Source organism: Diplotaxodon limnothrissa, linkage group LG14 (assembly GCF_057381915.1).
Source record: "Diplotaxodon limnothrissa isolate DT_005_m linkage group LG14, D_limnothrissa_male_GT1.1, whole genome shotgun sequence".
Lineage (NCBI taxonomy): Eukaryota > Metazoa > Chordata > Actinopteri > Cichliformes > Cichlidae > Diplotaxodon > Diplotaxodon limnothrissa.
Genome location: NC_140609.1, coordinates 13970333 through 13984212, shown reverse-complemented (window position 1 = coordinate 13984212; position 13880 = coordinate 13970333). Strand labels below are relative to the sequence as shown.

General features: G+C 42.3%; 2 protein-coding genes across 2 annotated transcripts; both read left to right on the top strand.

Moving 5' to 3' along the window:
• The first annotated feature begins 2887 nt into the window (after positions 1-2887).
• rnf7 (ring finger protein 7) lies at positions 2888-4102 on the top strand. Its single transcript, XM_085370639.1, has 3 exons — positions 2888-3093; positions 3195-3242; positions 3617-4102. Exons 1-3 carry the CDS (start codon positions 2928-2930, stop codon positions 3733-3735), a joined length of 333 nt encoding a protein of 110 aa, XP_085226765.1. The 5' UTR covers positions 2888-2927; the 3' UTR covers positions 3736-4102.
• Positions 4103-5281: 1179 nt separating this feature from the next.
• LOC146618591 (rhodopsin kinase grk7-b-like) lies at positions 5282-11899 on the top strand. Its single transcript, XM_085371768.1, has 4 exons — positions 5282-5881; positions 6357-6794; positions 9784-10055; positions 11572-11899. Exons 1-4 carry the CDS (start codon positions 5282-5284, stop codon positions 11897-11899), a joined length of 1638 nt encoding a protein of 545 aa, XP_085227894.1.
• The last annotated feature ends 1981 nt before the right edge of the window (positions 11900-13880 follow it).

The following is a 13880-nucleotide window of genomic DNA, read 5'->3' as shown; positions in this document are numbered from 1 at the left end:
ACATAAGGAGGTAAAAGCAGTATCTTAAGTGATTTAAAGACCTTCTAGTGTTGACATCAGACAAAGCTCCAGCTTCACCTCAAATTCTTTAAACATGTAATCCTTCAGGAGCATTTGTCTGCTTGCTTTTAAATTTTGAGTTGAGAAGAGGATGGGAAAGGAACTATATGATTTCACTGCTTCTCTTCATTTGCGTGTTTGCACTGGTGTATTGGAGGTTGTATAGTCATATGTTAAACATAGTCCATCTTTGTTTGGTAAACGTTATCTGCGTTTAGTTGTTGGAGGCTTGTGAAAGGCGTTTGCAGCTGTAAAACATGCATTCAGAACACAGAAAAATCTTTCTGACAGAGGTATATACACCAATCATTTATAGCATTATAAGCGCCTGCCTAATATTGTGGCAGCCCCCATTTTGCTGCCAAAACAGCACTGAGCCATTGAGGCATGGACTCCACTGAAGGCGTGCTGTGGTATCTGGCACCAAGATGTTAACAACAGAACCTTTAAGTTCTGTAAGTCATGAGGTGAGGCCTCCACAGATCAGACTTGTTTTTCCAGCACATCCCACAGTTCCTCGATTGCATTGAGGAACTGTGGAATTTGGAGGCCAAGTCAACACCTCAAACTCATTGTTGTGCTTCTAGAGGCCACAGCTATCAGGGAGTACCGTTTCCATGAATCAGTGTACGCAGTCTGCAACAATATTGGTGGTGTGTGTCAAGTTATCATCCACATGGATGGCAGGTCCTGAGGTTTCCTAGCAAAACTGTGCTTGAAGCATCACACTGGCTCTTGCTTTTTTCCCATAGCGCATCCTGGTGCCAGGCGATCTCCAGGTGAGCAACACATGCACCAGCCATCCACGTAAAGTAAAGGAAAACGTGATTCATTAGACCAGACCACCTTCTTCCACTCCTCCTTGGTCCAGTTCTGATTCTCACAGGCTCATTGTTCATGCTTTCGGCAGTAGAAAGGAGTCAGTATGGGCATCCTGACCGGTCTGAAGCTACACAGCCCACTACACAACAAAATGTGTATTCTGACTGTGTTCCATCAAAACCAGCATTAACTTTTTCAGCAGTTTAGCAGTAGGTTATCTGTTGGTTCGGGCGACCCTGTCGATGGTTCACCACTATCCTTTCCTTGGACCACTTTTGAAGGATACTTAGCACTGCAGACCGGGAACACCCCACAAGAGCTGCAGTTATGGGGATGCTCTCACGTAGTTGTCTAGCTCCCACAATTTGGCCCTTGTCAAACTCGCTCAAATCCTTACACTCGCCCATTTTTCCTTCTTCCAACACATCAACTTTGAAGACAAAGTGTTTACTCACTGATCTATCCCAACCACCGTCAGGTGCCGTGTTGAAGAGATGATTAGTGTAATTCATGACAGTGGTCATAATGACCTGATTGGTGTGTATTTAATCTCTTGGTGAAAAACTGACAGTTTCTGCACACCTTGCTGCACAAAATGATCCTTGAAATTGTTGCTCTGTGACCTAAGTATACACTTTACTGATCAGTATATGGGTCTAAATGGAAGGTTCAAAGCTCCCGGAATATGTAGGCTACAGATTTTTATAGTTTCTTCTTGGTTATTGCAGAGATCTATAAAAAAAACCAATCACAAACACAGTTTAGCAAAAATATCAAACAGCTTCTTGCTTATCCCTTATTTATTTATTTATTTATTTATTTATTTTTAGTCCAATCCTGGTACCTGAACATTTTTAAACACGTCTTTAGTTAAATGTATAAACAATGAAATTCAACCAAGACCTGACAACTGGCCCTTCAGCTGATCCTACTGTTGGGTAGTGGGGTGAGCTACAGTGGGGTGGCTGTAGCTCAGGTGGCAGAAGGTCGGTGGTTCGATCCCAGGCTGCCTCCTGGCTGCATGCCAAATATCCTTGGGCAAGATACTAACCCCATGTTTGCCTACCGGTGGTGGTCAGAGGGCCCGGTGGCGCCAGTGTCTGGCAGCCTTGCCTCTGTCAGTGCGCCCCAGGGCAGCTGTGGCTACAATGTAGCTTGCCAATGTGTGTGTGCCTTAACAATGGCTGTCAGGAAGCCATTGTTAAGGAAGTGAAACAGGGAGGTCAGGAGAGAGGCATAACAGTGAGTGTTTACGACTGTTGAACTGGGGTTGCATTTCAGCCAGTAGTGTTGGTAATCTCACCAAAATAGGTGTAATTATGAACTCAGAAAATACCATCATGTTTTGATCCACTATTCAGTACCACGTGGAAAACATCTAGTTGACAAAAAACATATTGGACTCACTCATTGTAAGACCATCAGTCATGGATGGGCCTCCCCAGAGCCCGAACCTCAACATTATTGAGGCAATGTGGGATCATTTTAACCGAGAACACTACACACAGGCAGCCAACATCCAAAGAAGAGATTTGAATGTCCTTCAAGAAGCCTGCAGAACTATTCCTGAAGACTGCTTAAAGAAATTAAAAGAAAGTTTGCCTAAGAGAGTTCAGAATGTGTTGAGAAATAAAGGTTGACTTTTAAACTCGCTAGAACTGTACTAATTCTGTTTTTGTCTTATATGCTGTTTTTTCAAATGTATTTTCTTGAGAAATATAAAAAATGGGAGCGCCTCAAGACTTTTACACAGTATTTTAAATATACTTCTTAAGATTTAATTATTTTATGTTACCATAAAGTATTGAGGACATTCAGTATTTCAAAGATTAAACTTTTTCCTGCAAAATGAGAAAGTGAAGCAGAGACTAGTCAGTGTGCGGTTCCTTTGGGACGTGGATAATTCCTGGTAAACAGTGCCCTCTTCTGTCTCTATGGAGACAAGACACATGCTAAACCTGCTAGCATTGGCGCTAGCATCACCCAGCTGTTTCATCCATTTTGTTTAGCCTAGCTAAGCTGCGTGTATTTACAGTGCGGCAGAGATGGATGACGGCGACGAGCCAGGTTTAGTCCTCTCTCACAATACTTCGTCGGGCTCCAAGTCGGGTGGGGACAAGATGTTTTCCCTGAAGAAGTGGAATGCTGTAGCTATGTGGAGCTGGGACGTTGAGTGTGACACTTGTGCCATTTGCCGAGTACAAGTAATGGGTGAGTCCAAGGAGCTAACGGAGCTAACTTGGCTACTTGTACCTTTAAAACCCGAACGGCCCGGCGTGTGGAGGTACTCTAACATTGTTCTTCATTTTCAGATGCGTGTCTACGATGCCAGGCGGAAAATAAACAGGAGGACTGTGTTGGTAAGACCCTGCCAGCACTGACATATTTATTAGCAGCACAGACACTCGGCAGGTTAATCTATAGAAAAAAGGGGGAAAAAAGAAGAAGCTAACAGTAGCTAGTTGGAGCTGTTAGACAAACTCGTTGAGCCAGGCAAAATACAAGATAATAACCTTTTACTTCTTTCTTTTAAAATATAAAGCAGAGATTTTATATGACAATTTATTAGCATTTTGATATAAATATAAGGTATCAAAGGGCACCTAATCTAATCCTTGGGGTGCTATTTTTGCATGGTAAATGCCTTTATGAATAGGACTGTCGTGTTTTGTTTTTAGCTTATTGTAAATGGTTTTTCAATATGTGCCACTTATGCTCTGCCTTTGTGTTTCAGTTGTGTGGGGAGAATGCAACCACTCCTTCCATAACTGCTGCATGTCCCTGTGGGTGAAGCAGAACAACCGCTGCCCCCTCTGCCAGCAGGACTGGGTGGTTCAGAGAATCGGCAAATAAGCTGCACATCCAGGTGGATTACACCTGCGTGCACCCCAAAGCGGTGACAGACTTGGCAGTGATCACTGCAGAGCCTTGTGCGGAGCCGCTGACACCGCAGTTGTCCTCCTGCTTATTGATTGCATGTTTTCAGTAGTCCCGGTACCAGAGGAAGGACAAAATGAAAGCTGCACAGACTGGTTACTCATGGAGCCCTGAAGAAGATGGATGAAATATGTTGAATTGTTTGGTCACTTGTTAGCTTTACATTGGTGTCTGTGGTGGTGTTTGGCACACCTTGAATATGTGACCCTTTTCTCTTCTTTTAAAAAAAAAAAAGAGACTGAAGATCTGTAATATGTGGGGGGTTTTCAGTAAGAAGTTTGAATAAACTCTGTATGATATGATATGACTCACTGAACACTTTATTAGGTTTAGATGCTTGTTATCATCATCATATCTAGGCATGTAGGTGTAGTCTGTGATCTACAGAAATTCAAACAGCATCAGAATGAGGAAGAAAGGTGAAGTGATTTTGAATGTCTCATGATTATTGGTGGCAAACAAGGTAATCTGAGTATTTCACAAAATGCTAATATTCTGGGAAGATTTCTTGATGTCAGAGGAGTTTGGTCAGACTGCAGAGTATGCAGAAGAGCATCTCTGAATGCAGGTGCTGAACCTTAAAGCAGATGGGCTACAGCGGCAGAAGACCACCACCACCTTCTGTCAGCTAAGAACAGGAAGCTGAGGCTCCAGTTCAAACTGGGTGATGACAAAATGTTGGGGGAAAAAAAGTCCCCTGTTCAGATGAGTCTCAATTTCTGCTGCGAACATTCAGATGGTAGGGTTAGAATTTGGTATAAATTATAAACTGTATTCATCCAGTTTTTCATGCTATTCTGTCCATAAAGTAAAAGAGGAAACAGAAAATCCAGTCATGTATAATCTGAGGTTTTAAAAAAATTATATTCAGAATTAGTACACATGTTGGTTGTTTTAAAACAAGCAAAGATATTAAAGTGAGTCAAGGTGGCGTTTAAGTCTTCAGACGCTTTGTTAGCTGTTGGGAAAAATCAATTCCTGAGCTGCTACTGAGCCAATTATGACTCATTTAGTGAAGACTATAATAAAGTTATAATAAACCAAGTGTGCATACCAAATTGCATGCACATATAGCCTTGTCAGTGGCATTATACTCTCATGAAGAGTTCATTAACTCTACAATAACTTGTTAGGGTCCTTATCAGCCACCTCATCGTGTTATACTGGCAGCCCAATTACTGCACACAGTCACTTTGTAACTCCTATGAATAGACCAGGATAAAGCCTCTTAAGTTCAAACCACATAAGTTGCTTTCCCCGTGTGCCACATACGAATAAACCCTTAGCCACCAACAAATCCCTAAGGACGGTGGTGCTTTTAAGGACTCAAACATGCATGGCCCAAGAAGTGAGGGATGCTCAGGATGCAGGTGCTCAGTTGAGCGTAGAACTTGCAGATGGGTTAACGTCAGCATTTTAAGTTCATCCACTGCCCGCTGGTGTGCCACAGGATCCATCCAGCATGGGTGACCTGCTAGGATTGGACAACTTGGTGGCCAACACCACCTACCTGAAGGCCCAGCAGATCGATCGCAACGAGCTGAGGAAACGGAGACTCTCCCTGACGCTGCCCAAGCTGAAGAAGACCTCTGCTCTCCAGGCAGCAGAGGGAGAGATGTACGAGTCACTCTGCGAGCAACAGCCTATCGGGAGCAAGCTGTTCCAGCAGTTTCTCCTGACCTCTAACGACCAGTACGCGGCTGCTGCTGAGTTTCTGGATGAGCTGAGCAAGTGGAGCTTTGCCGAAGATGAAAAAAGAGAAAAAGCCAAACAGACGATCCTCGCCAAGTTCTGCCAGTCTCAGTCTACGGGATTCCTGTCCTACTTCACCGAAGAGGATGCTGAAACATGCAAGGACTTATCAGACAGTAACTTTGATGAGGTGATTTTGGACCAGCTGAGAGAAGCCACTAGAGAGTTCCTGAAGGGAAGACCTTTCTCAGAGTACCTGAAAAGCCAGTTCTTCTACAGGTTTCTGCAGTGGAAGGAGTACGAGAGGCAGAAGATCACTGACAAATACTTTTATGAGTTCAGGACTCTTGGAAAAGGTGGCTTTGGTGAGGTGAGTGCCAAAAACATTAATGTCAGAATAAAAGTGTTTGGACAGTCAACAGATTTTCCTGCTACAGCCCAATAGCACGAAAGTGCGACTCACATTAGTGAGGCAGGCTACTAACTTAAATAATCCCCCTAAATCACCTCTACAGAATAATGTTATGTCGTACAATTTATTATTGTGTATTATATTGTATCCTTTGTCTTGTCTTCCTCACTTTAATCCTAAATGGTGGCTGCCGCTCCCCGAGGCTTGTTCTGGAGGTTTCTTCCTGTTAAGAGGGAGTTTTTCCTTCCCACTGTCTCCAAGTGCTTGCTCATAGGGAATCATCTGATTGTTGGTTTTCTCTATGATATTGTCTTTATCTTGCAACATAAAGCACCTTTAGGCTGTTGTGATAGCAACATGGCTAGTTTGTCCTTTAGAGCAGAAAGTAGCTCAAACATGTTTCATATTGATTTGTCATAAATTTGTCCGTCAGGTGTGCGCGGTGCAGGTGAAGCACACGGGCCAGATGTACGCCTGCAAGAAGCTGGATAAGAGGCGTTTGAAGAAGAAAGGCGGTGAGAGAATGGCTCTCGTGGAGAAGCAGATTCTGGAAAAGGTCAACAGCCTTTTTATCGTAAACCTGGCTTACGCTTACAACAGCAGACACCACCTGTGCCTGGTAATGGACCTGATGACTGGAGGAGACCTCAGGTTCCACATATACGACTTAGGGAAGAGAGGCATACGGATGGAGCGTGTGGTTTACTACACAGCCCAGATAACCAGTGGCCTCCTGCACTTGCACAACATGGGCATCGTGTACCGTGATATGAAGCCTGAAAATGTGCTGCTGGATGGTAAAGGACAATGTCGCCTGTCAGACCTCGGATTGGCTGTGGAGCTGTCCAAGGGCAAAATGATCTGGCAGAAGGTGAGTGTCTCTAGATTAGCCTTGACTTTCAGTGTCAGATATGTGCAGGATCAGAGGCTCTCTGTGGTTTGTGCAAGAGTAAGAAATTCTACTCTCCATACCAGAGAATCTCTTGTTTTATTGTCCTGCATGGCCACCCAATGCTTTGTATTATTTTTCTGCTTCACTAAGGAAATCCTCACTGACATTAACACTGAATTCTCTCACAGTGTGTTCACCTGCCATTCCAAGGAGCTTACCAGGAATAGATTTATTGACTCCCAGTCCTGCTCAGGCCAACAACGAATAAGTGCACAGCCCTGTGTAACCCAAATGAATCTCATTAAAAGGTGCCTGACCTCATCCACGGTTGGACGCTGCGTAGCCTGAGAAATGTAAGGTAGAGGTAGAGCAGGCCTCCACTCACTGGATGAGTCTCACAAGTGCCTATTAAAGCAGGCATGGTCACATACAGCCCACTTTGATCTGAGGTGTACAACTTGTGTTGTACAAAATGTAAAATGAAAAAAAAAGGGAAAGTAATAAGCAAGAAATATATGTTGGCAGGTGCAGGTACAGGAGGACTCAAATGCCAGTGTGTAAAAAGAGGTTTTAGGTCTAGTTTTAAAGGACTGAGTGGAGGGAGCAGATTTGACTGTGAGGGGAACGCTGTTCCACAGTTTGGGAGCAACCAAAGAGAACACCCGGTCTCGTCTGAGTGGGGTCGTCTGATCAGAAGCATTCGATCTGCTGACCAGAGAGTTTAACTACTCGTTTATTTATTTAGTTTCAATATAAGTAGAGAAGTTCAACTTCAATCACATGTCTTGGTTTTTCTACCTGAAAAAGAAACGCTGCTGTAGGAAATGTAATCTCTCTTTGGGCTTAAATTTGTAAGAAATGTGTAAGATTACAGAAAACTGTGTGGTTGTTTAATTTTTCAGACAGTCTTGTAATTTTAAAATTCAAAGCTTTAGTTCATTTACAAAAAAAAATCTCATTTTCTTTCTTTATTTACTGTGGACTGAATAAAAAAAACCTACAATCTATAGAGCAGATATTGAAAAAACAGCTGTCATTTAATAATTTAGATTAGATGAAACTTTATTAATCCCTCGGGTGGGTTCCTCCGGGAAATTCAGAAATTCAGTTATTTATCGATTATTTAATTACATTTCTGCAGTAAAGATTGCAAATTTATACCCTTTTTCCAAATTTTCCAAAGCCATCCAGTGGGCCAGATTGTAGTGTTTACCAGGCCGATTCTGGTCCTTGGGCCTTACATTTGACACCCCCGCTTTAAAGGATCATCATTTTCTCTTTATCTTGTTTTGGTGCATTCTAGCATCTTCATTTTTATCTTGATGTTTTATTGTTTTTTGTTACATTCAATTAAACAGAAGCTGTACATCTTATCCAGCTTCTTCTTGTTGCAGATAACTGAAATAATTATTCAAACTATAAATGATTTGTTGGAGTAGATTATCATGTTGACGTTCATTCCCTGCTTTATAATGGTTTCAGAAAAAGGTCTTTTTTTAACCCTTGTGTGGTGTTCGTATTTTTGTTACTCAGCCAGTGTTCATGGGTCTGGTGGACCCGCTAGAGTTTTGGCTTTCCAAATTAACACTATCAAACAATTTTATGTTAAATTACTCAACAGATGTTTACTTCATCCCAATTACAAGACATATGAACAGCAAACATGGTTAATTTTTTCCCTTTACCTTTGTTAGATCACATTTATGAATTAATGTGCTTCTCGTTTTTCTTTTATATAAAATGTTATAAATAAATCAGTTATAATCAAGTGGAGTGAGTGGAAAGACACAACACATTTACACGTGAAAAAATAATTAATTGTTTAATTTTTCTTTTGAAAAAAACTGAACACGGGTCTCACAGACCCGAACACCATACAAGGGTTAACAGTTGTGTCTTTTGAATCTCGGACTTTAGTATTTCTGGCTATCAGAGACTGCTGTCTGTCAGCTCCACAACCAGCTCTTGAGCAAAATAATAAATACTTAAGTGCCCTAAACCTGCATTCTGTTCAATGGCCAGCAGGGGGCAACTCCTCTGTATGCAAAGGAAGTCAGACCCACAGAAGCCTTTGACAAAATTGTAACACCTGACAAGACCGTCAGTGATGCAAATATCTCATTAGCCGATCATTAATGCATTTAGACACAGAGAGAGAGTCAATGTGACCTAGTGAAGTTCAAACTGAGCACCAGAATGAACAAGAGAGGTGATGTAAATAAATTTGAATGTGGTGTGGTTGTTGGTGCCAAACAGGCTGGTCTGAGTGTTTCAAAGGCTGTTGGATCTGCTGGGATTTTCCCCACTCAAACATCTGCAGGGTTTGCAGAGCATGGTCTGAAAAGAGAAAACATCCTGTTCTCAGTTCTCTGGGTGAAAATACTTTGATGATGTCAGAGTGCCCCTCCTGTCAGCTGAGACCAGGAAACTGGGGCTACAATTTGCATCAGACGAGAAAAACATTTCCTGGTCTGATGAGTGTGGAGTTCTGCTGCGACAGACTTTGGTGTGAAGGACATGAAGCCTGGATCCATCCTGGCTTGTATCAACCCAGATAGCAAGGAGACGTGGTTTCAATGTTTAGTCAATATCAGGTGATTCCATTGAATCAACGATGAAATCTGATGTTGACCGAACGTCACTCTTGCACCCTTTTTTAATATTGAAACAATGTCATGTTTTGATATTGAATCACTCTTGAACAGCTTGTACACTTTGGGCCTTTAGGTGCCTATCAGAATCATAAATTGCTAAGGAAGCAGCAATGTTTTGTCGCCTTTTGTTAATTTCCTACCGTGATTATCCATTTCCCCCCATTTCTCCCACCCCATACTACATTCACACACCTCAGCAAATGACTGACAATTCTTTGGAGCTTAATTTAGTTGAATGCCACAACAAAATAACCCAAAAACCTGTAAACAATGAAAACCTAAATTCTCTTCTTGTGCCCTCTGTGTGTGGTCAGGCTGGTACGACTGGCTACATGGCCCCTGAGGTTCTGAAGCAGGAGTACTACCGCTACTCTGTGGACTGGTGGTCCCTGGGATGCAGCATTTATGAGATGGTGGCCGCCCGCTTGCCTTTCAGAGACTTCAGGGAGAAGGTGCAGAACGATGAGGTGACTCGCCGCACCCTGGAGGACGAGTGCAAGTTTGAACACAAATCCTTCGATGCTCCCACCAAAGATATTATCAGCCGCTTCCTCAAGAAGAGGGTGGCGCGTCGCTTTGGGTGCCAGTAAGAAAAACACTGAAAGTTTGAATGGTCTAGATGTAATGGAGCGAAGTCGCCCGGCAGCAGAAAAAGTCTCACTTCCTTTTTTTTTACTTATGAAAACATGCCATGGCTCTTGGTGTGGTTTTTACAAGAAATGGGACCAGGAAGTCTTTAATAAACAGAAATAAATATTTCAGCATTCTGAGGAGAAACAGTGTAGTGTGGGTTCTCAGCTCATGTTTGTCTTAAGCGCTTGAAACGAATGCAGCTGGATTTCTTTTTGCTTTTTGCTTTGTCCCCTCTCATCAAACAGGCTTCCTCAGTTCTAAGAACTGTCCGACATATTTAACCCCTGCTTGTAGATTTTCCTGCGCTCACTTATCCAACACCAAATCCAGTCAGTTTACAGAACTGAGGAAGTCTCTTGAATGAGAGGTGAAACATCTCCACGAACCAAAGGGGCCTTCATAAGAAGCACTTAAGACAATCCTGAGTAGAGATTGCTCGATTTCGACCACAAATGATAGAAAAAAGCATCAACGTGAACACTGATGAAGTACTACAACCACACCAACACAAGGGGGCGCTAAATTTGTTCAAAAAGGAAATTATTACCTGAGCGAAAACGAAGGCACCGACTTGAATGTGCTTTGATTTTTATTTTGTGACTTTCAAACTTCTCTGCTTCAGTTTATTTTTATATTTTTAACTTGTCGTCTTAAGTTCTCTCCAAGCATCACAACAAAGGGAGGGTGTGTCCTCGAAGCCTTTCAGAGGAACTTTGTGACCATCAGCTCTGCTTTTGGTCCTCTCCAGCAGCTCCATGTGACAAAAATGTACTTTGTGTGATTCTTTACATTCTCCAATTATAAAAATTTGTAGCCTATGAAACAAATTTCATATGTTTATATTTATATATTGGATGCATAAACGTTCATGGTCAGTCCTGAGTTTCCCAAGGAGCCAATGAGAAAAGTTAACAACAGAGCACGAACAGATTTTTTTGCTTTTCCTGCCAACACAGCTGGCTGATCTGCAGCTGGACCCAATTATTTTTCTACTTTTACTATTTTTAAAGCCATTCAGCTGCTCTGAGTTTTATTTGTTAGCAAAGAAGGCTATTTTTAATTCGCTTCATTTGCACAAACTTACAGAGCCGCTTATAGGTATAGCTTCATAGCGGCTCTGTAATTACATAAATGCAAGAAGAACATGTGTTTATTGTATTGACAGTGAAACTTTAGGTCACTGGAGTTACGTGTTTTCAATAATTTCAATTATTTAAACTCCTCAGTAATGTGTCACCTTCATTATAACCTCTGAGTCAAGATAAGTGCAGAAAGGTTGAAGCTGGATGGAGTGGTGTAGAATATGGGTGTAAAAATAAAAAAATCAACAGAAGGGGAAGCGAGGCAGATGATTCTGAATGCGTGGCAATAACTTCTCGTCACATATTTCTGACATGTTTTGTGTTAATGGACAAGGCATTTCTCTGAATGCCTCAAAGTAACACTTCCTCTTAATCCATCACCTTTAGAGGCGATGACCCACGAAGCCACGAGTTCTTCAACAGCATCAACTTCCACCGACTGGAGGCGGGCCTGCTGGAGGCCCCCTGGGTGCCAAAGCCCAACGTGGTCTACGCCAAAGACGCGGACGAGTTCAAGGACAACTCTGACATCAAGGACGTCACGTTTGACACCAAGGATGAGAAGTTCTTCAGGGAGTTCAGCACGGGCGCAGTGTCCATGCAGTGGCAGAAGGAGATGATTGACAGCGGCGTGTTTGACGAGCTGAACAGCGCCGCGGTCATCCAACGCGACCGAGAGACTGCGTGGAAAACCAGGCTGTGCGTCCTTTTCTAAGCACACTCACAGGAGGAATTTTGGACACTTGAATATGCACAGATGTCCTTAAATCGAAGTGCCTTCAATTATGTGCCTCGGAAACCTTTTTACGCGTGCCCTTTTTCCTTAACCTCAGTACATTTCCCCACATAAATAATTTCATTATGCAGCCACAGCCAAACATAATAGGACATTAGTAGCTGCAGTAAAATAAACTTGCAGTATTAATGCCCAGATGGAAAACATGCTGACATTGTACTGCAGCTGCGGCTTTATACTTTGCCCTCTGTTCCCGGTGAGACAGCAGATCCCAGCACCTTCATAGTTTCCATTACATCACTTGGCAATTTTTGGCAGGCAGCTGTTTACGTGTGTTTGTAAACAAGCTCCATAATGGCTGTGTGTCATCACACTAATGCGCCACCTTTCTATTAGTGGCCCACGTTTCACACGGGACCTCTGAAGAGCCCTTCTTCTTTCCCCCTCTGATGAGCTCCTGCTCAGGGTCGCGCTGATGAAGTCTCTCAGCGCACCACTGAGCGCCGCCAGACGCTCACGGAGTTCGCTCAACCTCCCGCGGCACTCATCATCATCATCCCCATTATCCCGCGCTGCTTTGGTATTTACAAGCACTGGATGACTCGTTCACTAATTTTAACGACCGAGGGAGACAAATTGTCGTACATGCACAAAGTTTTTTCCACTTGAGAACATGTTAACATAGATTTTCTGGCACCATCGAGCCAACGCCAAACCCCTTTACAGCCCCCTCAAATCACCCTTTGTTTATGCACAAACCCCTTGTTACTGTGCTCAGTGCACAGCAACAACAACAACAAAAAGTAGGCTGTTTGAGAAAACCTTTCACACACAAGTTGCCTTTAAGGATCCATAGTTTCTTCTGATTCATGACTGAAGACTCAGGTTGAAGTAAATCAACGGACTGTTACTGCTAATCAATCGTTGCAGAGTCTACTGTAGCTTCTGCTTGGAAAACAGCAGATTTCAGGGGGGCAGGTTTGGCCTTTAGGCTACCAGAATCCCCTAGGTGTCTTATTTTTGACTTATTTTTACTTATAAACTTTTAAACAACTGCAACTTAAGAAAAGTGGTGGGCAGATCGATCCAGATATCGATATTCTAGATACCAATGCTGGTATTGGTATCCGACCGATACTGGCACTATAGAATCGATACTTTAGTTTTTGAAAATGAAAAAATAAATTCCAAAAATGTCTGTGAATGTAATAACCAACAGAAGTTGACCCAAACTGCTTTAAAGACAGGCACAAGACAGTCTCCAAAAACATTCAGATTTAAAATACATAAAAAGCTAAAAGTTGTGTTTTGTTGTGTAAAATAATTATTGTGGAAAGTAAAAATCACAGTGATTTAGTGGTCATTAAAATGTGCTCAGAATTTCCAAATTGATGCTGATTGTTCTCATTAATAATGGCACGCTGCTCCCCTACAGAAGCTGGCTTTATAGGTTAAAAGTATTGGTACTTGGTATTAGTATATACTTAGTATTGGATCAGTACATACTACTACTGCAGTATCGCACACCAGCAAATAGAAAAAACATCACAATAACTAAACAAAAACAAAACAAAAAGTTTCACAAAGCACAACGGAACAGTTTTTGGGGAGACAATAAGGTGATGGACCAGACGCGGATGTGACAAGCTAACAGTAAATAGCTAATACCAAACATGTTTCTACAGTATTACATGAATCATGTGACTAAAATTGACACGCATCACAGCTCATCTGTCACGTTATTCTGTCCCCGAAAACATTTCCGTTGTGTTTTTCTATCTGCTTCTGTTTTCTTAAGTTGCAGTGCATTTGACCTCTCAGGGCCACCGTACCTTAGTGCCAAACAATGCCAATCATGTTTTGTAATGCATTTCTGAACACAGAAATGTGCTTTTCTTGCAGTTTAGATGATATGCTCTTGTACTTTCAACAACATATTTTGGTTTGCAAGGATTTTATG